We start from the raw sequence: 24,027 nt of genomic DNA, 5'->3' as shown, positions 1-24,027 counted from the left end.
AAAATATTTTCAATCTCATTTCATGACTGCAGCGTGTCACTCACAGGTGATGACTCTTCTCTTAGAAAGATTTACGTAAAATCTTTGATACAAAACCAAGGTAAAAAGTACCGTGTTCCCGCATATGTAGATGTACACATGGCATTACGTATAGAGATTAAATTATTATACTTGTCACTAAGTTCTTTATCAATTTTTAAATAAAAAAAATCAAAGGTCATGTTTTGTGCGGCTATTAAACTTATTTCATAGTCTCAATAGTTTGGGAAAAGAGAAGCCATCCATCGAAGGAAATAACAATGAAGGAAGGGTGTTCAGGCTGAAGAGAACTTCACAGAGTCTTCATAAGAGGAGAAAATTCATAGAGTGTGCGCACTGCCTACAGCCTGGCCTGGTGGGGGCGGGGGCAGGGCTGGAATCGAGCTCAGACTCAGTTGACCAGGTCACATCTGCTGGCACAGGCTTCAGCTGCCAGGAGGATGTATAGCTTTTAAGATCAAAGGCCACCACACACAGGAGGATCTGGCTGAGATCTAATTTTTGAAGAACCTCAGGGACAACCAACCTCATTGGTATTTCCAGGGCAAGTCCTCTCATCCCCCTTCCCTCCCCCGAGGCAGATTCTAGACCATCCATCCATCAAGTGCCCAGCCCCAGGAAACTGGCCACCTCCTTCCTTTCTTCCTCCCTCCCCGGGATGGAAGACCAGTGCCTCCACTGGGCTGAGTACCCTGCCTCTCCCATGAAGACCAGCCCAAGCCAACCTCCTTTCCCAAGGGAAAAGGACCCCAGAAACCTAGGAGAGGAGAGTCACCACCCCCTTTCTCAGGCTCTGCAATAACAAAGTCCGCTCACAAGGATGGGGCTGAGACAGAAGGCCCCCGCTGCCCTCACAAGTCCCTCTGGGCAAAGAAGGGGTCAGGAGTCAGGATGGAGTCAAGATGGGGCGGAAGAATCCATGCCCGGAGTGCCCGGGGAAACTCCAAATCACACTCAACAATCATCTGTGAGCCGCACACTGCTCACACATGTGCTCACACTGTGCTGCCTCACAGGTCCTCTCTTATCGATAACCAGATTCAAGACATTCTGCACACAGGTGCCCACATATCACACTGCAAGTGTGTGACCAGCCTCCAAGGAGCGGTCCCAGGCCTCCACATACGGTCCTTCAGTCTCAGATGATCCCCCAAGCAGAGTTATGATCAAGGGGAAGTCAAGATGTGGGAAAATCTTGCTCTCTTGGAAAGGGCACAAGAAGTTGGCAGACATTTCTCCCATCCCAGGAGGTTGCCAAGATGTCCGCTGCCATGGAGACCTGAGGTGTGGCAGTCATGGCGTCGTCATTCATGGACCCACACCAGGCTGACTCCAGTCTCAGACGGTAACAGTGAGCATACCTTGCAAAGCCCTTCTCCTTGGGGTACCACCACGGGCAAGGCGGATCTGAGATACACCATGCTCAGTTCCAACTCAGAAGACGTACCATGCAATACAAGTGTTTGCTTTGTGCTTCCCACTGAAGACAGCGAGAACAAAAAAGAAGAGACAAGCCATGAACCTCTGCATTCCATGCTGTCTCTGAGGATACTACGTGTTTACAAAGCCCACCACAGCTGGAATGCTTCTTCAGGAGCATTTTTATCACCGAGTAAAATTTGACATGATTACATGTCACATAAAGGTCACAGCAGCTGCCTTCCACACTGGTATGTCTCCTTTTATCTAGAAAATCTCTATCATTGGCACACTTGGCATGGGATAAGCGCACAACCCATTTATTGAGCGGAAGAGAAGAGTTACACGATTCAGAAACAACGTCGCATTTTGTGAACTGGCGGTAACTCACCCTGCTATTACATATAACATACGTGCTGACAAGGGGGAAGCTCAGGCACAGGCAGTACACTGCCTTTCAAGCAACTCAATAACTAACTTAAGGCACAGTCTAGGATGAATATGCAAGAATCGCACAGCATACTTTACCCAGGGAATGACGTGGTCCTTATTTCCTAGTCAACAAATCCACGGTCAGCAACCAAGCTTGAAAAAATAGGAGGGCCACAGAAAATATGAGAAAGGCAGGGAACACTGCTGTACAAACACCAAATGGGAATGAGTGGATAAAGTCATCACAGCTCATATGTGTACCCACATCAGGATGACTTTCTACCAGTCAGATGTGTTCTGAGTAGATTTATTAACAAACACACGTTAGAGACACTTTTTGTAATACTTATATAGAAAAAGCAGATACTGTCCACTTGAAACTTTTATAATATATTGTTTTCTTCTGCGAAGCAAGGTTAAGATCAACACTTTGTTAAAAGCACATTCATATGTAAAGTCCATTAGAACAGGTATCGCAAAATGAATGCGCGTGCGTGGGGAAAGCACATCTCTGTGAAAAGTCCTGGTGATAATCTTGGTAAAGGGGCTGCACGCAGGGGGAGACCACGTCTCTTACAGTATCTTTCAAATGCAGAAGCGTGTCAGGTCCTTGTAAATCACGCAGGCTCAAAGAAAGCAGTGGGCTTCCACTATCAGCATCTTCCCTGTCATGGGTGCTACTGCCCCAAGGAAACACCGCTCCCATCAACGACCCCTGCGGCTGGCTCTCAGAGCGGAAACAAAAGAACTTCTATCTAGAGTCTAGGGAATGAGGAGGTCTGGTGCTCACAAGAGCGAGTGGTGAACGCAGGCAGAACTTTTCCCATTGCTAAGCCTACTTCTGTCAGTTTTCCAGGGGAATCTTTCTTTTGAAGAGGCCCACATTCTCATGTGAATTAGTAATTTTCAGTCTTCTGGTGCATATCCAGGCCATAGAAAAAATCTTTAAAAGTCCTCACTCGATCACATTTTTAAGGGACCCATTAACGAATGTAAATCTGATCATTTGAAAGCAGCAGCAGTGGCTAACATCACAGAAGGAACAGCCATGTGTATTATCCTCTCTGCTCTCAACCCAGCTTTATTTACAGCACTTATTCCAACAAAGACACAGGCTGTGTTTGTCCAGAAGTCCTGTGTGAGGGTCGGGGTACCCATGTCACTCACCAGATAAGTGGTCGGGCTCCTGCCCACCAGACAAGAGCACCTAAGCCCCCAGGGCCCCTGCTCGGAACCGAACACAATGACCAAGAAGGTGCCGAGCGCTGTCAGCCTAGAAACGTTTTCAAAGAGGAAGAGAAAAATCAAATCTGAAATCAGACAATGCAAAACTCGACATTTCAACCCACTATTCTACAGCATCAGACAATCCTGGAATAAAGATGAAATGGCATCTTAATTCTGTGGTCAGATACTGCAAGTCCTCTGTGTTAGGGTCCATGGTCAACATCCAAGCCATCCATCCACAACCCTAAACTTGCCAAATGCAGTTTCCTTTGTCAAAAAGGCATCCACTCAGTTGGATCATGGCATATTTCTATCCTCTGCCTGAGATGCACTCCAACAGCCCATTTCAAATACGAAGTTGAAAGGTATAAAATGAACTAAAACAAGTGACATATAATCAACTGCATGGTGTTTATAAGATACCACAGATACAGATAAAAGAAAAGGCTTAGCCAATAATGTGTGAAGTCCCCCAGTTCTCAGTCCCGTATATGAATGGATGGGGAACTGCCAGGCCACAACAGCATCCCCAGCTGATGAATAATTCTGTTGGAAACAGAGGTCACACGTCTACTCCTACTATTGACAATATCATGAAATAAATTATTAAGTGAAGCACAGCTATTTAAAACTTTTAAAATCACTTGGATTTTTTAGGTCCCTCTTCAGCAATCATGCAGAATTGGTGAGCTGATTCGTGGTTATACCACTTCCATTCCACCAATGCAAAAAAGCAGAGCAGACACATAAGTCCTGGAATCTCTGCGTCACACCGGGGACAGCACAGCTGGCCCCAGGCAGACCGATAAACCACGTGCTGCTCACTTCTCACTCTAGAAGGGCCCCTGATGAAGGTTTTTTTTGTCCATCTTGTCAGGGATATCTTCCCCCTCTGGATCCTCCTCTCATCTAAATTACCAGAGCAACACCAGCGACATCAAGAAGCCACTGCACAAGTCTGCGCAGGAGCTGACGGGCAGAGCAAGATCCAGCTTGGGGAGCAGGGCGGCCTCTCAGTCTCACCGCTCTGCGGCTGTCACCAAGCGGACTCGAGGCCCCCTGACTCCCAAAAGAGCTTCCTGAGCATCTCCAGTCGGAAATGGTGAATGTCCTTTCTGCAAACATCGTGACACTGTCACCACTCATGAAATAACTATAGGATATTCAGATTTTTTTTTTTGAGAGTCCTTCCCTGACAGCTTAATTCATTTTAAGGGAAGGAATTTCTGGGCTCCTTGTATACACATTAGAGATGTGGGAACTGGGAAGAGTCAGGTTAGGACCTAAGTCCTGTTTGTGCTTCTGGAGACTTCAGCTGCTGATGGGCTAGACGGGGGCGATGAGCCTCTGTGTGGGCAGCTTGCTATAGTCTATCCCCACTGACCCCCCACAGTGCCCTGGACCCCCACCACCTGTGCCGTAGGGGCAAGGCTGCAGCTTGGTCAGAGAGAGCCTGGGTCCTTGCTTCCTGGCCCCCTGGTTGACAGTGCAACGGTTCTTCCCAGGAACCTCCAAGGAGTCCGTAGGCCACAGGCGTCCCTCTAAGCCCTTCAGGAAAGCGGCTGCCGACCCGTGGTCTGGCCCCTTCTACCTCCAGGACATCCTGGCATTTGGTCCATGGATGTGACTGAAGGCAGCAAACAGCAAAGTGTTTACTCCTGTGGGCAGCTCCCCGCCGAACAAGGATGCGGATCCAGGAGGAACTCAGAGTCCTCCTGGGGACCTTCTGGTCCACCGCTGAGACAAGGATCACAGAGCTCAGTCTTCCAGAAGAGACCAAAGAACGCCAGCTCTGGTGCCCAACCAGGGCTCCCCACGAGCCCCGCCGTGCCAGCTGTGGGTCTGGGGCCACTTCCCACCTCCCTGCAGGGCATTTCTGCAGGGACCTATGCACAGGGAAGGGGAGGATTAAGCGAGGCTCTTCCATGCATTAACCAGTACCCAGCACACAGATGCAAAGAACTGACTCATTTGAAAAGACCCTGATGCTGGGAAAGATTGAAGGCGGGAGGAGAAGGGGACGACAGAGGATGAGATGGCTGGATGGCATCACCAACTCGAAGGACGTGAGTCTGAGTAAACTCCGGGAGTTGGTGATGGACAGGGAGGCCTGGCGTGCTGCAGTCCATTGGGCTGCAAAGAGCCGGACCTGACTGAGTGACTGAACTGAACTGAGCTGAGCTGAGCACAGAGAGGAGGAGCAGCTACTGTATCATCACTGTCATCACTATGCCTGAGACATGGGGAATTTCCCAAAGGCCCCCTGGACCACACGGTCTGAGAAAAGTCACCATGCTCTGCCTGCAAGGTCCAGTCTAGATCCTCAGCTTGAGCTGTGAGCGCTTCTTACAATCTCACCACATCCCAAGGTCCTGTCCAAACTGCTCCGAGTGTGCTCCCCGCCCTCCTCTCTCCAGTGTAACTGCTGGCCAGTGGGCTTTGATCCGAGTGAACACGCTGCTACCTGGAGATGGGACCGTCTCACCCGCTCACTGGCCACCACCCCCTTCTGCCCAGCCACCTCCCCCTTCTGCCCACCCACCTCCCCCTTCTGCCCACCAAGACTGTCCATCGCACACTCACTGTGACTCCGTGATGGCCAGAATGTCACTCCCACGATGGTCTCAGCACAATGACACCAAACTCAGGTCAGCTTCTAGCCACACATCCTTCATTCTACTTAAAGCCCCCCTGAGTTCCACTATGACAGAGTATTCCGTGGCACCCAGGACACAACCCCAAGGAGACAGGAACACTGGGGCCCTGGGGTGCCTCTGCAGCACCCCGAGTCTTCCTCCACGGGGCTCCCTCTCCACTGACCTAGACGAAAGCATTTCCAGATTACAGAGAAGAAGAGTAACAATGAGGAGCATGAAGAGGCAAGTGAGGTTACAGGATGATGGGAGAGGCCATGGTAAGTGCCATCAATGTACAAGGGAAAATCCTTAATTTAAACACGGTAAAGCATAAACCGGAAAGAGACGTACCTTAGAAAGGAAAACCGGCACACGACATGGGCTAAAACTCAGAAACATAAACTCGACAGTCTTACCGCATGGAAACATACAGAGGCGACGACTCTTCTCTCTGGCGCATCCAAAGCCACACGCCACACCCTCACCGTGATGCAGCCACAGAAAGCAACACAAGCCCACTGCCCCATTCCTGCTTTATGTCCGAAGGAAGCTGATGGGTCACCAGACCTGATCCATGCCCAGGCTATGCAGACAGAGCTAAACTAACCCAAAGGAGACCAGTGTGCCTAGTCTGACTGCCAGTGAAAACTCTAACTGGATTTTTCTTGTTCCTTGATTAGGAAAGTGACTTTTTTGAAATAGGATCCACCCAACTTAGTTAAATGGTAATACATACCAGAAATGAAAGAAATTAAATGAGACCTACAAACGCATCTTTTGCCCATGAAACCAAATCTAACAATCATGACAGTGGCAAACTCTGGGAGAAAGCGCCACAACGTGAAACGTGAAAGACCGCCAATGCTACTGGTAAAAACCTGGAGGAAAAGAATAGATCCCACGCTTTGCATCCATGTAAGAGGAACATCTACAGTACATTAGAGAAGACAGAAAATAGCTAACTCGGAGTGCCTCAATTACTTTTTAAGGCCCTTCATAAAATTTTATTAATGGGATCTTAAGTGTAAATACATAGAAAGCAACTGCCTGGAGCGTGGGAACTTAGAAGAAAACAAACACCCTTTGCTAGAAGCTAGCAACGACAAAACTAGACCGAAATCCTCCGTCTACAAAACGAGGGTGTGCCTGCTTTTCACCTTTGACACTTGCTTCTAGAATCATGGAAAATGAGCCCACTTAACCTACTAGGCTGTAAATAAATGCATTGCAACTGCTTGCTATAGTTTCAAAAGGCAACTGCCAGAGGACCGTGTGGGTTTTCAAGCTTGAGAGTAAACGACTTTCCTGAGAAAGATGCTCTCAGCCATGATGAGACCCCCATGCGTGTGTCACTGAACACTTACGATGAGTTCTGAGTCCCGCCCCATGGAAATGACGGTTCGGTTCACTGTCCGGAGAAGCTTCTCCATGATGATCTGGACGTGCCTCTGCGTCGGCCCCTGCAGGAGAGACACGCGTGTAAACCAACAGCTAAGACAGTCATTAACATGCCAGCCCCGCAGCTGTCACGGAACCCATTTACCCTGTAAAGAGTAAATCAATTACAATCCTTAACGAGATGAAAAATGGCCCTTGTCACAGGCAAAAGCCTTCACAAAGAAAACTCAAGGCATTTTATTAATTATAGCCCATTAATGGTAATGTTATATAATCACAGTAATTTAATTGAAGCAAACCTTAAAAATAAAAGCAAATCTGTTTAAACAATATAATGTTTATGATCCCTGATTAGCTCACCAATTAGCTTTGGAAAGACACTTGCCCATTTGTACACAGAGGACCAGCAGCTAACAACCAAATAACTCACGCTGCAAATCAGATCCCAGTAATGTGTATGCTTGCATAGAATCGAACGTTTAAATATCACCTTAGCACAACCCCGAAAACGCAGCACGCCGGAGCATCTCCAATCAGTAAACGTGTGCTCCTTCGTCTCACGTGTGATGGGACTGTTGATTCTTCTTCATGAATTCTGTACGTGTTTAAACAGGTTTTCCAGGCACTCTGCACAGGCCAGACAGGCACTGCCTTCTCTATAAGGCTTGACCTTACAACTTTTCAAGTACAATTTTTTTTTTCACTCTTCTGTTTTTACTTGGAGGCTAACTGCTTTACAATATTGTATTGGGTTTTGCCAAACAACAACATGAATCAGCCATGTATAAATATGTCACCTCCCATCCCATCCCACCCCTCTAGGCTGTCACACAGCCCGGTTTGAGCTCCCTGGGTCATACAGCAAATTCTCTCCATTTGTCCCACTCCCTCCTTCCCCACTGTGTCCACAAATCTGTGCTCTATGTCTGTGTCTCTATTCTTGCCCTGCAAGTAATTTCATTGCCCTGAAAGTAGTACCATTTTTTCTAGATTCCATGCTCATGCGTTAATATACGATATGTGTTTTTCCCATTTCTGACTAACTTCACTCTGTGTGACAGGTTCCAAGTCCATCCACCTCACTAGAACTAATTCAAATGTGTTCCTTTTCATGGCTGAACAATATTCCTATATATATATACACACACACACACATATATATACATATATACACCACAGCCTCTTTATCCATTCATCTGTCAGTGGACATCTAGGTTACTCCCACGGTCTAGCTATTGTAAACAGTGCTACAATGCACTTGGGCATACATGTCTTTTTAAATTACGGTTTCCTCAGAGTATATGCCCAATAGTGGGGTTGCTGGGTCATATGGTAGTTTCATTCTTAGTTTTAAAGAACTCTCCATACTGTTCTCCCTAGTGGCTGTATCAATTTACATCCCCACCAACCCTGTAAGAGGGTTCCCCTTTCTCCAAATCCTCCCCAGCATTTGCTGTTTGTAGATTTCTCGATGATGGCCATTCTGATGATTGAAGTGAAGCAATAACTTCATTGTAGTTTTGATTTGCATTTCTTTCATAATGAGCGAGGAGAAGGCAATGGCACCCCACTCCAGTACTCTTGCCTGGAAAATCCCATGGACGGAGGAGGCTGGAAGGCTGCAGTCCATGGGGTCGCTGAGGGTCGGGCACAACTGACCGACTTCACTTTCACTTTTCACTTTCCTGCATTGGAGAAGGAAATGGCAACCTACTCCAGTGTTCTTGCCTAGAGAATCCCAGGGACCGGGGAGCCTGGTGGGCTGCCGTCTATGGGGTTGAAAGAGTCGGACACGACTGAAGTGACTTAGCAGCAGCAGCAGCAGCAGCAGCAGCATAAGGAGCGATGTTGAGCATTTTTCAAAAGGCCTGGACTGGGATGATTGAAGGCTGGCCTTTGGGTTAAGGCTGGCAAGAGCTTTCAGAGACAAAGCCTGGGGAGGGTGGACATAGCCACAGTCGCAGTTAACTAACTTACTGTAATTCTCTTTTCAAGCACATCACCCAGACTCTGAGAAGATAAGCAGGTGCAGCAAAGAAGTGGGCGGGACAGGCACATGTGTGTGTGCGTGTGTGTGCATGTGTTTGGACTGGGGAGTTGTCTAGAGTCGCATGGGGGAAAGCTAAGAACAAGCCCTACTAACTGGAAAACCTTGATTCATCTAGCCACTGCTAGAGACAGAGACAGACGCGGCTCTGAACAGCTGTCCAGACACACCTGGAGAACCAGTGACCCTACATGTGCACACACATGTGCGTATACAAATGCGTATGGTAGGTACAATGGGGTCGGGAGGCAGAGAGTCAGCTGTTTCCACATGTGCTTGTGCCAGCTTTTTATTAAGACCAAAAGGGCAGAGGAATAAGCATACAATTGAGAAATGCAAAAGAAAATACCATGTAAAAAAGAAACAGCAAAGAAAGCACAGGAAAAAGCTGCCTGTACAGAAAGGAACCTGCAAAAAGGGGCAGAGAACTGCTCTCAAAATTGTCAGAAGCACCACTGACTTAAAGCAACAACAACTATGCTCATCATAAAATAATAATACTAAGTATGATTTATTAAAGACAATGATTGAAAGAAAGTAGGCAATTAGCCGCCCTCTGTTTATTTCTAATTTTTAACATCAAAGCCTCTGACCTTAAATACCAAATCTCAGTCTTGGGAGTCACTGAGCTGAGAAGTCAAAGGAAACAAAACAGTATCTTTAATGTGGAAAGACACACATGATAATACAATCATCCTCCTCTGCGCGCTCAGTCGTGTCTGACTCTGTGCGCCCCCATGGACTGCAGCCCACCAGGCTCCTCCGTCCATAGGATTTCCCAGGCAAGAAGACTGAAGTGGGCTGCCATTTCCTCCTCCAGGCGATCCTCCCAACCAAGGGATCAAACCCATGTGCCTATACCTCCTGCACTGGCAGGAGGATTCTTTACCACTAGGGAAGCCCCATCAAGCTTTATACATTAATAAAAAAAATAATTTGAGCATGCAACTCTACAGAGAAAAAGAGAAAGGTGTTAGTCGCTCAGTCGTGCCTGACTCTTTGCGACCTCACGGACTACAGCCCGTCACACTCACTCCTCTGTCCATGGGATTCTCCAGGCAAGAATACTGGAGTGGGTTGCCCTTCCCTTCTCCAGGGGATCTTCCTGACCCAAAGGATTGAACCAGGGTCTCCTGTATTGCAGGCAGACACTTTATCATTAGAGCCACCAGGGAAGGCCCAAAGAAAAAGAAAGGGCAACCCTTAAAGTTCAGGCCGTTCTCTTTTAAATGAATCAAACGTGATTCGATCCGTCGAGGCCAGGTCTCAGGAGGATCACAGGCCCACGCTTGCTGCGGGGTCCATGAAGGCAGCCCCACAGTTACTCACCACGTCCTTCCGGTACAGAACCTCAAGGATGTTGCTGAGCAGTTGGCAGCAGGCCTCCAGATCTTCCTGTCTCTCCAGATGGTACTTGAGCTGATCCGTCATCATGGGAAGCAGGATCTCTCTGCAGTCTGCAGAGGACACCAGGTTACCAGTCAGCAGGAGACCCACCGAGACGCAACTCTGTTTGCCAGAAGCTTGTTTTCCTAGCTTGAGACAGGGCACGTTGCACTAACACTCTCTGCAATGTGAAACTGACATCTGGAGGGTGTCAGACCAGCTGACCGGGCAGAAATCACTTGTTTTCTTATCAGACAATTCACACACACATACTCACATATGCACACATGTCTGTATTGCCACCATATAAACATAAGATGACAGTTAACAAACACATGCATACAGATACACAATCACATATATCCCATGGTGTGCACGTCGATACAAACACAAACAAGCCAGCAGCGAGTTTAACTAATTTTCTGTGCCAAACTATGAATTTACTGATTGGCCCATTTAAAAGGAATACGTGTTAAAACACAAATGATTTTAATTGCAACTATTCTTGTTGTTTCCTAGGAGGACCAGAGCATGGTTCCTTTCTGCTTCCATATACCTCCCAGACGTTCCTGAGCTTGGCCAGTTCACAACTCACTAACTTCCAACACTTAATGTTTACTTGGTCAGGGACAACTTTCTGCTGGGTTCACACCTGCAGAGGATAGTCTGCAGAGGGCAGAGCTCAGGCTCTGGAGTGAGGTTGTGTGGGTTTAAATTCTGCTGTTTTCCATGCAGGGTAACCTTGGGCTAAGCTGGTTAACTCTACAAGCCTAGGTTTCCTCATCTCTAACACGGACACACTGGCACTAGTAACTCACAGGTTTTAGGCTCAATGTCCACCTGCAAGATTAGGCATGAAGGCCTGGGCCGGGAACAGGTGAGATGCTCTGGACAGGTACTTGCTCTTATGATGCGACATAAATACCGGTGAAGAGCAACCCCCGCTACCCTCCCTGGCCTCCTAAACCCCTGGGCTAATGAGGGAGGGAGCAGTGGGGATCAAGTATTGACCTTGGAGGTGAAAGGAAGGCCTCCTTCAGGACGCAGTGCATTCACCTGCTGGGAAGAAGCATTAGAACCTCCCACATAGGGTGGGCAATCCTAGGCACAAATTCAGGGAGACGGGAGTAGATGACATATTCACAGAGCCACAGGCGAAGTTCAGGAGGGTGGGAAGAGGAGAAGGAGAATAAAATACCAGACAGGAAGTCAGGTTTCATTCTGAACGTGATGGGTGAGATTGAAACGGTTGGAGAATTGGAAGAAGCTGATGGGGAAGGGATGTGATAATACAAAAGGCCAGAGAGAGCCTCTGTGATGGCATCCAGGTAGGGCAGTGCAGATAGGAGGCACAGAACTGGCTAGTTAGCTACTGCAATAGTCCAAGCAAAAACTAGGAAAATCCTGACCTCCTGCTGATGACAGAAGATGAGATGGTTGGATGGCATCACCAACTTGATGGAAATCAGCAAGCTCCAGGAGTTGGCTATGGACACGGAAGCCTGGCGTGCTGTAGTCCACAGGGGTCACAAAGAGTCGGACATGACTGAGCAACTAAACTGAACTGACCTCCTGCTACAGTGGTAAGTTTGAAAGAAGAGGCCCTGAACAAAACCACATTGGAGGCAGGCTGAACAGTGGCTGATGATAAACGGAGAGGAGGCCAGGAGCTAAACGAGAGTCAAACATGACACCCAGTCCAACATGAGCCCTTGATGAGTCACCCATGGCAGGATGTGGCACCTTCCAAGGAGAGGAACCTGGGAACAGAAGGGTATCTAAGGGGGGAGAAAAGGACCAGGGTTTGGTTTTGGACGAGTTGCGTTCGAGTTGCCTGTTGGATATGCAAGTAGCTCTACTCGGTAGGCGTCTAGACCTTAGAGATCTCCAGTCTCACGGACCCAAGAAGCAACAGCCCTTAGACGGTAATAAATGCCAGGTGTGTGAGTAAGACCATTAAAGAGAAGTATGGAGAATGAGAAGGGAGCACTATGAGAGGCGGTCAGGAGTTGGTATTAGAACAGGAGATGGCGCGAGCAGCAACGTGGGATGAGGCAGAGATGAGTGACATCACCCAAATCGAGGGAGGGCAGGTGGCCTGGGTGTGGCAAGATCAGATCCAAAGGAACAGCCCTGGGACGTGGCGACCGAGAGCACAGAGTCCTTTTCAGGCCAGCTTCCTGGAGTGGGATGAGAAGACAAAACCAGGAGCGCAGACACAGCTCCGGGAGCACAGCTCGGAAAGGAAGGGATGCTGGTGTCTCAGGATCAAAGATAATTTGGGTTTTCATTTGTTTTTCAGATAGAACCATGGAAAGGATGCTCAGAGGAAAAAAAAAAAAAACGAACTAGACACAAATAAGATTGGAGATGAAATGTTGATTACTAACTGTCTCTTTCTGCTGGGGAATCCCACTGAACTCCAGCACACCCACCCTCCAACGTGAGCGATCTGCTGACAACAGCAGTTCTGATGGTGAAACAAACTCAGCCACTGTCGTTCCCTTTAAAATGTGGAACACGAGAGAAAAGACAGCAGAGCTTGGAAACATTAAATATCTTGGGCTTGTTTTTAGAATTTTACATTTTAGACTTCCAGTGTTAATGATACACACAAGCATGTCTTTGCATTAATGTCTTCTGAGTTATTTTTTAACATAAAGAAAACAAATGAGCCTGCAACACTGGAAACATTCCTGAAAGTATGCAGAGACCTGCTTAGGAGATTTTGCCAAGAAGTAGGGGCTTCCCTGGTGGCTCAGGTGGTAAAGAATCTGCCAGAAGCAGACTTGGGTTTGATCCCTGGGAGGGGAAGATGCCTGGGAGAAGGGAACGGCAACCCACTCTAGTATTCTTGCCTGGGAAATCCCATAGACAGAGGAGCCTGGAGGGCTACAGTCCACGGGGTCGCAGTCAGACACAACTAAGTGACTAGCACACACGTGTGGTAAAGAAGACCGCAGGATGGAGGAGAGAGGCAGGTCAGACAGGGAGATGGAGAAACAGCCCACATCCTTCTGCTCCTCCACTTTCCAGGGGGCTGCACGTAGGAAGCTCATGCTAAGGCTTTTTCAAGCTCCATTTTGATTTAATCCACAGAAAAGGAACTGATAACAACTCCGTTTTTCCAGACGGAGTTTCCCCCAAAGAATAGATGAATATATGCATTTGCTTGCAGATGTCACCATTACAGGAATCCATACTTGCGTGCATGCTCAGTCGCTAAGCTGTGTCCAACTCCTGGGAACCCTGTGGACTGTAGCCCACCAGGCTCCTACGTTCACGGGATCTCCCAGGCAAGAATACTGGAGTGGGCTGCCATTTCTTCCTCCGGGGCATCTTCCCAGGACAGGGATCAAACCTGCCTCTCCTGCACTGCCAGGTGGGTTCTTTACCACTGAGCCACCGGGGAACCCAACAAATACTTAGGCAGAGGTAAGCCAGAGATGCTAAAGACCTGAGCATCTTCCGGGCAGCGGCCGGGCGGGCTTGGCTGACTATGATGTCAGGAATCGCAGGCGGGCAGGGCGTGAGAGCGCAGCACAAGGAGAAGGCGCTCTGGCATGGGGACCAGGACAGGCTCTCCTCGTCGTGGCTCCTGGACGTCAGGGGCCATCACACGATTCCTTCCCCTTGCTATCCAGCCCTTCCTACAACATCCGTGGCGAATGCCCAGCCCCACAGAGAGCATCTCCCCCAAATGCCACCACCCCTTGTACTCATGACAGAAGCGCTCCAAAGCTGAGATGGGCCTCCAGCGTAGGAGAGGGCACAGGCATCCCAGGACAAAGCCAGTCCAAGGGACAGGCCACAAGATGACCTCATGGCAGTGAATCCAGCCTGAAAGTGTAGCTGCCCCAAATCCTGACCCACTGCATACACGAACTCCACAGGCATCCCAAATCCAACACCTTACTACAAAATCCTGAAGTTCACAAGTCGCACCAGCCTGCGGTAGCTCTGCTGACCTTAACTGCAACCCGACGTCCAGTGGAGGGCTACACTCCAGCTCCCAGAAACCAAGGGGCAGGGCAGGGCCCTCGGCCAAGCCGTCTGAGTCCAGCTCTGCCTGTGTTCATCCTCAAGGTCCAAGTGGAGCATCTCCAGCTGGAGTCCCCCTTCCCTACCACCTGAGACACATCACCAGTGTGTCCACCCTCAGGAGATGAGCCCTCAGCCACCCCGGCCACTCGGGTGTCCCCAGCATCACTGCTACCGCTGTTCTGGAGGTAAATCTAATTTCCAAGCAGCTGGAGAAGGAAGAGCCACGAGAAGCTGAGCAGACAGAGACAGGTGCTGACCACACGACCACGGAAAACATGACCTCGGAGGCTGAGCAAAGCCAAGCGTGGGAGGGACCCCACAGCAGCAGCAGGCTGGTGGACGTGCCAGGCCAACGCGGCAGCAGGGCTGTGCCCACAATGATCCTAGAAACTCAGAGGAACACAGTTCTGGACTCAGAGACAGCAGAAATGGCTCCTCGGGATCTGGCGACCCAGAGGCCCTGGCTGCAGTCCATGCCGTACGGCCCCATGTATCTGTCACGCCGGACAGGCAGGGGTGGACTTCATCGTCCTCCAAATAATCGAGTGTGCTGGTGTCATCTGTCAGAATCACTCCAGGGTGAGGGAAGGGATGGCCGCCCTGTCCACCTTCTGCTGGGAGAGATGCCGTCAACCATTCCCGGCTCCAGCTGCGAACACCCACCTGCCACCCCACCCAGAGCTCTGTGATAGCTTTGCTTGTTTATTACTCAGCCTCTTTTGAAGAAAAAGGACCAAATTTTGGACATTTTGCTGCCATTTTGTCATGTTTAAAGACTTTTATCCTGTTAGTTTCTGAGAACATAAAAATCCATTTGTTATAACCCTTCATGGGTCCACAGTATCGAGAGATACTATGGAATATACACACAGGATGTTTTCAACATCCACAGGATAACTGTGGTTTTAACCTTACACTGCCGCCCACCTCTGGCTGGTCAAGATAAAGGGGGCCATGGGGATAAGCCTACCTCACTGAGAGGCTGGAACAAGACCACATGAACAGGACTTTGGGAGGGTGCAACACTCCTGTCCAGAGGACCAGCACAGGCCCCTGACCACACGCCCATCACAGGGCCAGCTCACCAGGAGGGAGCGGCCGCATGCCCAGGGCTTCCGTGCAGGCGCATGGACCACACCAGGCATCTCCTGCAGGTCTCCAAGGACAGAGGGTCACAGGGCGGCTGCACCTTCAAAAGCACGACCCAGGCCTCCCCACGAAGAAAAGCAACATCCCAGGTCCCGCAGTGGCTGCGAGGACCACAGCTGGAAGCAGCCCAAGCTCAACTGATCCACCTTCCTGGTGACCCGTGACTGGCAGGCCCCAGCCCAGGCCCCCGACAGACCTGGGACAGGTGGGCTTCCGGTGCCAGGTCTCAGACAGCTGGGATCTAAGAGTGGCTCTGGGACCTGCTTGTTCCTCTGGAACAGTCTGTTAGAGGAGGGGTCTGTGTGTAAGTGTGTGTGTGTGTAAGTGTGTGTGTGCACACGTGCCTGTGACTTCCTGCACATGTGTGGGCACGTGTGAGCAGGCATGCATGTGCTCAGGGGGAGAAGTGCTCTCTTCCCAACAAGACAGCTGCCCAGGACTTCGGTCCACAGTCTTCTGCATGGTTGAACCCAGTGCTCTGCTTGTTTGACATGGCGAGCGAGGACGTGAAACCAAGGGCCGCCCATCCCATCCTCAGAAGACATCGGGCAAAGCTGTCACTGCAAGCTCCCGCTTGCCTCTCTGGGGTCTCAGCTGCACTGATCAGTGTCCAAGCCGATCCCACCAGCAGTGCTCGGGCTCACGTGCACATGCACTTGTCTGTGCGTGCATGTGCATATGTGTGTGTGCAGGTGCAGGTGCGTGCGTGCACATATGTGTGTGCACGTGCGTGTGTGCATGGGTGTGCACACGTGTGGGTGTGTGCGACCGTATGTGTGCATGTGTGTGCACATGTCTGTGCATGTGCGTGTGCATGCATGTGCACACACACACAGGAGTGTTGATCTGCGTTCTCTGTAACTACAGGTGCAGAGGCTCACAGGAGAAGGTCTGCAGTGAGAAGCAGGTCTGCCTCCTGGTGCTGCCGCAGCCACCCAGCAGCCCTCCCCACCCAAAGCAAAATGAACCTTATTTTACAAAGGACACCACTGACTCTGCATTTACATTCCTTTCAGCTTTCTCAAGAAGTGGTGGGACTGAGTTTGCAATAACACTAAAGATCCTGAAAAATTTTCTAAGTCAAAACAAAACATTAAGAACATAGAGGAAGGTACCCCCACACACAACCACTCACGCACCCACCCACCCACACCCACACGTACAAACATACCCACCCACAGAGTCACACCTGCAACTAAAGCATCAGACATGTATCTGGCAGTCAAGGAAGAGGAATCCCCTGTCATATTCTGAGTGTCTCAAATCGGTGACCCCAGTAACCTTCTCCATGAATAGAATACCATTTCTACAGCGAGATCAGTCCTATAGTCTCACTTGGTTCAGAATGGATGTCCTGGGAAGCTGACAATCTCCCCACTCAAAGGAAAAAGAGAAAAACAACCAACCAAACAAACACTGAAATCAAGAAAACACATTTTAAGCCAACTACCCACAGATCAACACATGGAAAAAAGCTGTGACCAGCACGTGACTGAAGCCTAGGAACCTGGGCCAGTCGATTTGATTTTGTTTGTTTGCTTTTTCACTAAAGTAGAGTCAAGTCCCCTATGATTAAAAGGACATCTTTTTTGGTGTTAATTATAGGAGGTATTGTAGGTAGGTCTTCACAGAACCGTTCAACTTCAGCTTCTTCGGCATTAGTGGTTGGGCATAGACTTGGATTACTGTGATACCAAATAGCTTGCCTTGGAAATGAACAGAGATCATTCTGTCGTTTTTGAGATTGCACACAAGTACTGCATTTTGGACTCTTTTGTTGACTATGATGGCTACTCCATTTCCTCTAATGGATTCTTGCCCACAGTAGTAGATATAACAGTCATCTGAATTAAATTTGCCCGTTCCAGCTCATTTTAGTTCACTGATTCCTAAAGTGTCAATGCTCACTCTTGCTACTTCCTGTTGGACCACTTCCAATTTACCTTGATTCATGGACCTAATATTACAGGTTCCTACACAATATTGTTCTTTACAGCACCAGACTTTACTTCCATTACCAGTTTATTTATTTAACGTATAAGCAGAATACATCATGTGAAATGCCAGGCTGGAAGAACCACACGCTGGAATAAAGATTGACAGGAGAAATATCAATAACTTCAGATATGCAGATGACACCAGCCTTCTGACAGAAAGCAAAGAGGAACTAAAGAGCCTCTTGATGAAGGTGAAAGGGGCGAGTGAAAAAGCGGGCTTAAAGCTCAACATTCAAAAAACTAAGATCATGGCATCTGGTCCCATCAATTCATGGCAAATAAATGGGGAAATAATGGAAACAGTGACAGATTTTATTTCCTTGGGCTCCAAAATCACTGCAGATGGTGACTGCAAACATGAAATCAAAAGATACTTTCTCCTTTGAAGAAAAGCTATGACAAACCTAGACAGCATATTAAAAAGCAGAGACATTACTTTTCCAACAAAGGTCTGTTTAGTCAAAGCTATGGTTTTTCCAGTATTCATGTATAGATGTGAGAGTTGGACCATAAAGAAAGCTGAGCACTGAAGAACTGATGCTTTTGAACTGTGGTGTTGGAGAAGATTCTTGAGAATATGCTGGACTACAAGGAGATAAAATGAGTCAGTCCTAAAGGAAATCAACCCTGAATATTCATTAGAAGGACTGATGCTGAAGCTCTAATACTTTGGCCACTTGATGCAAAGAACTGACTCCTTAGAAAAGACCCTGATGCTGGAAAGCATTGAAGGCACGAGGAGAAGGGGATGAGATGGTTGCCCAGCATCACCGACTCAATGGACATGAGTTTGAGCAAGCTCCGGGAGGTGGTGATGGACAGGGAAGCCTGGTGTTCTGCAGCCTATGGGGTCAACAAAGAGTTGGACACAACTGAGCGACTGAACTGAACAAGAGTTGGTTTACAATAATGTGCTAGTTTCAGGCGTACAGCAAAGTGATTCATATATCTATACATATATTTATAAACATTTTCAGATTCTTTTCCATTATAGGTTATTGTAAGATACTGACTGTAGCTCCTTGTGTCATACAGTAGGTTCTTGCTGTTCATCTATGTTATATACGAAAGTGTGCTTCTATTAATCCCGAGAGTCACAGACATAGAAAACAAGTTTATAGTTGACAAAGGGAAGGAAGAGGGGAGGGATAAATTGGGAGTTTGGGACTAACAGTCTAATTGATTCTGGAAAAGCCTTTTGGTCTGATTAAAGTTCTGTTTACCCATGCACAGAAGAAAATAATAATATCTACCTGTCTCACTCTTTGCCTTGAATCTTGGGCAAGTTACTTCAACTCTTGAAGGCTTAACTGTCCTTCTCTTTAAACGGGCATGCTACTGTTAACCCTTCAGGCTTACTGTGAGAATCAAATGATGTAATGTGTGTATCTGGCAAGTAGTCAGCACTCAGTCAAGGGTAGCTGTCAATAACTGTAACGTAAATAATATTATTATTCTTCAAAGTCAGCTTTTCCAACAAAGTACACAGCAAAAACTCCTGCCTTAGAGTTTGTCAGTCAATAGGGTAGCCAGTGAGCCCTTGAAATACAGCCTGTTCCACTGATGAGTAGAATTTTTAACTTAAGTTAATTTCATGTAATTTTTTACATTTAACTTTTTAACTTAAATGTAAAAAAATGGACACCTGATTCAGTTCTTGCAAACAACTATTTGGAACAACGTAACAGCATGTATACATGAATCTCCTTTCCTGTGGTGAATTTTATTAAATGTGAAAAATACAGATCAAGAGTCTGTGATGAAAATTCAGCATTCAAACTGAGATATGATATACATGGAAAAACCCACAATGGGTTTTAGAGAGTTCCTATGGGAAAAAAAAAAAGCGTGTGAAACATGCCACTTGTAATATTTAGATCAAGGTCGTGTTGACATATTTCAGATGAAATATATTATTAAAATTAATTTCACCAACTGTCTTGTACTTTTTTTTTTTTACTGTGGACTGTATAAAATTATAAATTGTGTATGTAGCTGGCATTCTATCTCTGTTGGACAGCGCAGTCTGGGAGTGTGCTAGGAAGCAGATGTTGGAGGCCTCCTGTGCGATTTCTCATTTTAATGAACTAGTGCTCATCTCTGGAAGGAGAGTCAAGGCCACAGCTTTCTCCCGGGGGACGGTCGTCAGTCACAGACATGACTGCAGGCCTCATCAATGCCTGCTAGTCTGCGTTGAGGCACGGAGCTGACCTACAAGCGAGCCACAACCCGGCAGCACAGTTGTCCTGGCTTTTCCCTGCCATGCACAGAGTGACTGCTGACAGCCCTGCCCAGACAGCCAGGAAGGCACAGGCAGCCCCGGGCCCAGATCCCTCGCAAATCAGCCATGGGGATCAGAGCCCTGCAACACACCAGCCAGCCTTCCACACCCGTTTCCCCAGTGCGATCCACTTTGATTACAGACAGCAATAATGTGACATCTGCTCATTCTCAGCTGTGCAGGCTGAGGCCATGACGATTAATGCTCTGGTAATGGGCACAGAGCAAAAAATATTAATCTTTATAAAAGGCATTCAACAGGCATCATCAGCTTATAAATGTCCAAGGAGAATATCCGTCTATAACTCCATTACAGCTCTACATCAAAGCAGGATGCAAACACGAGAATGAATCTGTCTGTTTAAAACATTCATTTTATGAACACTGAATAATGTGCTTCTTAATTTTTAGTTTGGTCACATTAAACAAATGATCCATAAAGTGCGTTTAATAACCTTGAGCCTGTTACACAGAACTAAGATCCAGACGAATACTTTTAATGAGAATTAAACAGCAAGAGTCATATAAACGGGGGATGCTTTGCTATCCATCTTTTTCAGACAATCATCCAATTTTTCAACAACCTAAGAACCCTGTACCCACATGATTCAATTTGTTCAAATAACTCTCTCCCTCTATACAAATCTTCCAGCGCCAGAAATGCGGAATACAGAGCCAGCAATGGAAGGGATCACAGGAACAATCTATTCATGTCCCAGCTGTACAGACATGGGGAGAAGCAGCCAGTGTAGGAACCAGGCAGCCGCTGAACTAGAATGAGATGTCTGATCCCAAAGCCAGATGACTATGCATGTAAACGTGTGTAAACATGTGTGATTCAGGTAACTTTACATGTCTAATGAAGATTAAATTTTTCCAAGAATCATTTTAATTCACTTTACCTAAGTGATCATTAGCAGTACCAGCAGGGTAAATTCACATCAAGTAAGCCTAAGCATATCAGTTTCCCTTTCTGAACTTTAGATCTTGGTCTGTGAAGTGGAGTAAATACAACTGCCCTGCTCTGTGTTTCTATTCCTACCAACAGGCAGTCCCTTTGTAAGTATTCTGGTCAGAGGATTCTCAGCACCACTTGGCCAAGTGCTGAAATAATCGGAAATAAGATAATCTGCCTGTCAGCTCTGAGGTACCCAATGTCACAAAACTTTAATTGAGAGAGTGACAGAGCAATTAAAAGTATCTTGAAAACTGGAAGGGAACAGGGCAAGATATAGATTGTAGAACAAGAGAAAAAGAAGTTGGTCAAAGATATGTCTTCTGGCTAAAGCCAAAGGGCCTCTTATAAATTGTGTCATCTTTTAAAGAAGGGAGAGGTGTAGCAGATATTTTGTATCCTTCAGTTTGGAGAAGTGTAATCATAGAGAGTAACCGTTCATTAATATTATGTTGCTGTTGTCAGTCACTAAGTCATGCGTGACTCTTTGCAGTCCCATGGACTGCAGCACACTAGGCTTCCCTGTCTTCCAACATCTCCCAGAGCTGCCCAAGTTCATGTCCATTGAGTTGGTGATACTATTTAACCATCTTATCCTCTGCTGTTCTCTTCTCCTTCTGCCTTAAATCTTCCCCAGCATCAGGGTCTTTTCCAATGAGTCAGCTCTTCACACCAGGTAGGCAATGTATCAGAGCTTCAGCAACAATCCTTCCAATGAGTACTCAGAGGTGATTTCATTTAGAATCGACTGGTTTGATCTCTTTGAAGTCCAAGAGTCTTCACCAGTACTACAATTTAAAAGCATCAATTCTTCAGCAAATTCAGATTATAATAAGAAATACCTTGTCAAATGAAAGAAGAATCACTGGAGAAAAATCTCAAATGAGTCCCATTTAAAAGCAGACCAAAAAAAAAGGCAGATGAAAATATTCGTAAGACTCAAGCAAAATGCCAGGGAAGATAGTGTGCAAAGTACTGGTCAGACCGGGAATTTGTTCTCTGGGTAGAAATGCATCAAGGAGGTGTCTCAGGACCTTTGAGAGGAATGCTATAGGCTTGCCAGTCCTTGGGCAGAATCGTACTGTGTGGAAGATGAGGAAACAAAGACTGAAAAATGGGGCTGGGGAGTTGTGTGCATTCATTTACCCAAGTGTGTGAAGGGAACCAAGAATATAGGTCTTGGCCTGTGCAGCCCAGCGCACATTCGTCTACTAGTTGTCCCAGTGATGAACTATATGGTTAAAAAACAACGTCTAAACCTTATGCTCTGTCCCCTCCATCTTGAGGGAAGGACTATGCCCTCAGGGAGGAGTTTATGCAACAGAAATAAAAAAAACAGCATCTCAAAATAGAACCTAGGAGACTGCAGGCTGAGCTGAAGACCCTCCACCTGTCCCAGGCAAGTTTCTGTAGGCAACAGGAGGGACCATGAACTGGGGAGACTCAGAGTCCTAGCGCCACTGTGAGCATGACTCGATAAGGGACAATCAAGCCGGCCTCTTCTAAGACTGCTCCTTGTGCCAATAATATCAAGCAACAGGGACAGAAGTTCACTCAGAGGGGAGCGCAGAACAGAGAACCAATAGACTGTCGATAAAGGTTAGACCAACTGCACCCTAAGGAACTTGACGCCACCAATTTAATCACAGAGAGAGAGAGAGAGAAGGCTAGGAAAACTCCATAAGCACATGAGCACAACGCGCTACACAGCTTATGTTTCATTTATGTATGTGCTTATTTATTCACATACTTGTATTTTATCTTGTTCCATATGGCATCTGAAATCAATTCAGTTTTCAGAATGCATTACTCGTACAGTGGATGCGAATCAGCTTAAGAGTAGGTAATGGATTTGTAACAAGGAAAGTCCTTAATCAGCACCATGGTGGTGGACAGCTCCGTGTCTGGGACTCTGCTTACCAAGTAAAACTTGCCAGTTAACTCCTGGGTGGTTATCTGTAAATTAAGAAAATTACTCTTTTCCAATTAAATATTTTTAAATGGCTCTGAAGCCTCTCAGAGGACTCAAATTTGCTCACCAACAGTCCTGAGCACATGCTAGGTGCTCAACAAATTATAATGGAATTTAAATGGATATAATTAAGAAACTGAAATTGAGTTCACCCTCCCAGATTCATTAAACCACTTCTAAAAGACTGCCCTGTTTTAATAAGTGATGTTTTCAAAAACACATACAATGAAAGCTGTAGACTGACATATTGAATTAGGGATGAAAAAAAGTACACTATGTTACAGATGAAGATTAAAATTTTCTCAGGGCATGAAAAAAATGGAGAAAATTATATTTATATTCCCTAATTATTTAAGAAATTAGTCTTTGGGTTTCACAGCTGGTAATGTTCATTAGAAGTCTTCGGCACAACTATCTAATTAAAGTATTCCAGAAAGCTACACAAGTGGTACATTAAGTAACTGCCACATACAACACTACAACCCCAATTTTTCTTTCTGTGTAACATCCGTCAAGTTAACAAAGCTACGACAGAGTACTTCTGGTTTTAGGATCCCTTTCAATGAAGAGAAATCTCTTTTGAGATTTGTTTATGGATCCAAAGCATCAAGAAGGTATATTTTACTACAGGTCTGTATTAAACACATAGTTTCTCTTTCTACGATTTAAAGCATGACAAACTGATTAACAGGGTAATTTTTTAGAGATATACATTTTCTATTTTGGATGGAATGACGATGAAAACAGTCTAGAAGTCTGAACCAATAATTCCTACTAGGAGTCCCACTAGGCATCTGAGTCTTTGGCCTCAGATTTTCGAGGGTTGCTGTAACTAATGTTCTCACCTCTGCTTGATAACTGGAAGACTCAATCACCTAAAAATAAGAATGAGGGAAATAATTTTTAAGCTCTCTAGGCCTACATTTTAAAGAAGCTCTGTACTGTTCAAAAATGGAAGACAAATGAGGTTTGATGAGGCTGATGAACACTGTCTAAAAGGAGCCTATTCGTTATACTGAAGGACGGAGCCACAGGAATGGCCAGAG

The 24,027-nt window shown here is 46.8% G+C and overlaps 1 protein-coding gene across 2 annotated transcripts in view; it reads right to left on the bottom strand.

Moving 5' to 3' along the window:
- Nucleotides 1–24,027, bottom strand: part of DOCK1 (dedicator of cytokinesis 1) — a 564,920-nt gene that overhangs the window by 345,248 nt on the left and 195,645 nt on the right. For both annotated transcript variants that reach the window (XM_068961248.1, XM_068961249.1), the window contains exons 26-27: nucleotides 10,528–10,655; nucleotides 7,118–7,213 (exon numbers count right to left, since the gene is read on the bottom strand). In XM_068961248.1, the coding sequence (XP_068817349.1) occupies nucleotides 7,118–7,213; nucleotides 10,528–10,655 (224 nt within the window). The remainder of the gene's footprint in view (nucleotides 1–7,117; nucleotides 7,214–10,527; nucleotides 10,656–24,027) is intronic.

The sequence above is a fragment of the Capricornis sumatraensis genome, chromosome 23 (genome assembly GCF_032405125.1).
Source record: "Capricornis sumatraensis isolate serow.1 chromosome 23, serow.2, whole genome shotgun sequence".
Taxonomy (NCBI): Eukaryota; Metazoa; Chordata; class Mammalia; order Artiodactyla; family Bovidae; genus Capricornis; species Capricornis sumatraensis.
This window is presented reverse-complemented; position numbering and strand designations above follow the sequence as displayed.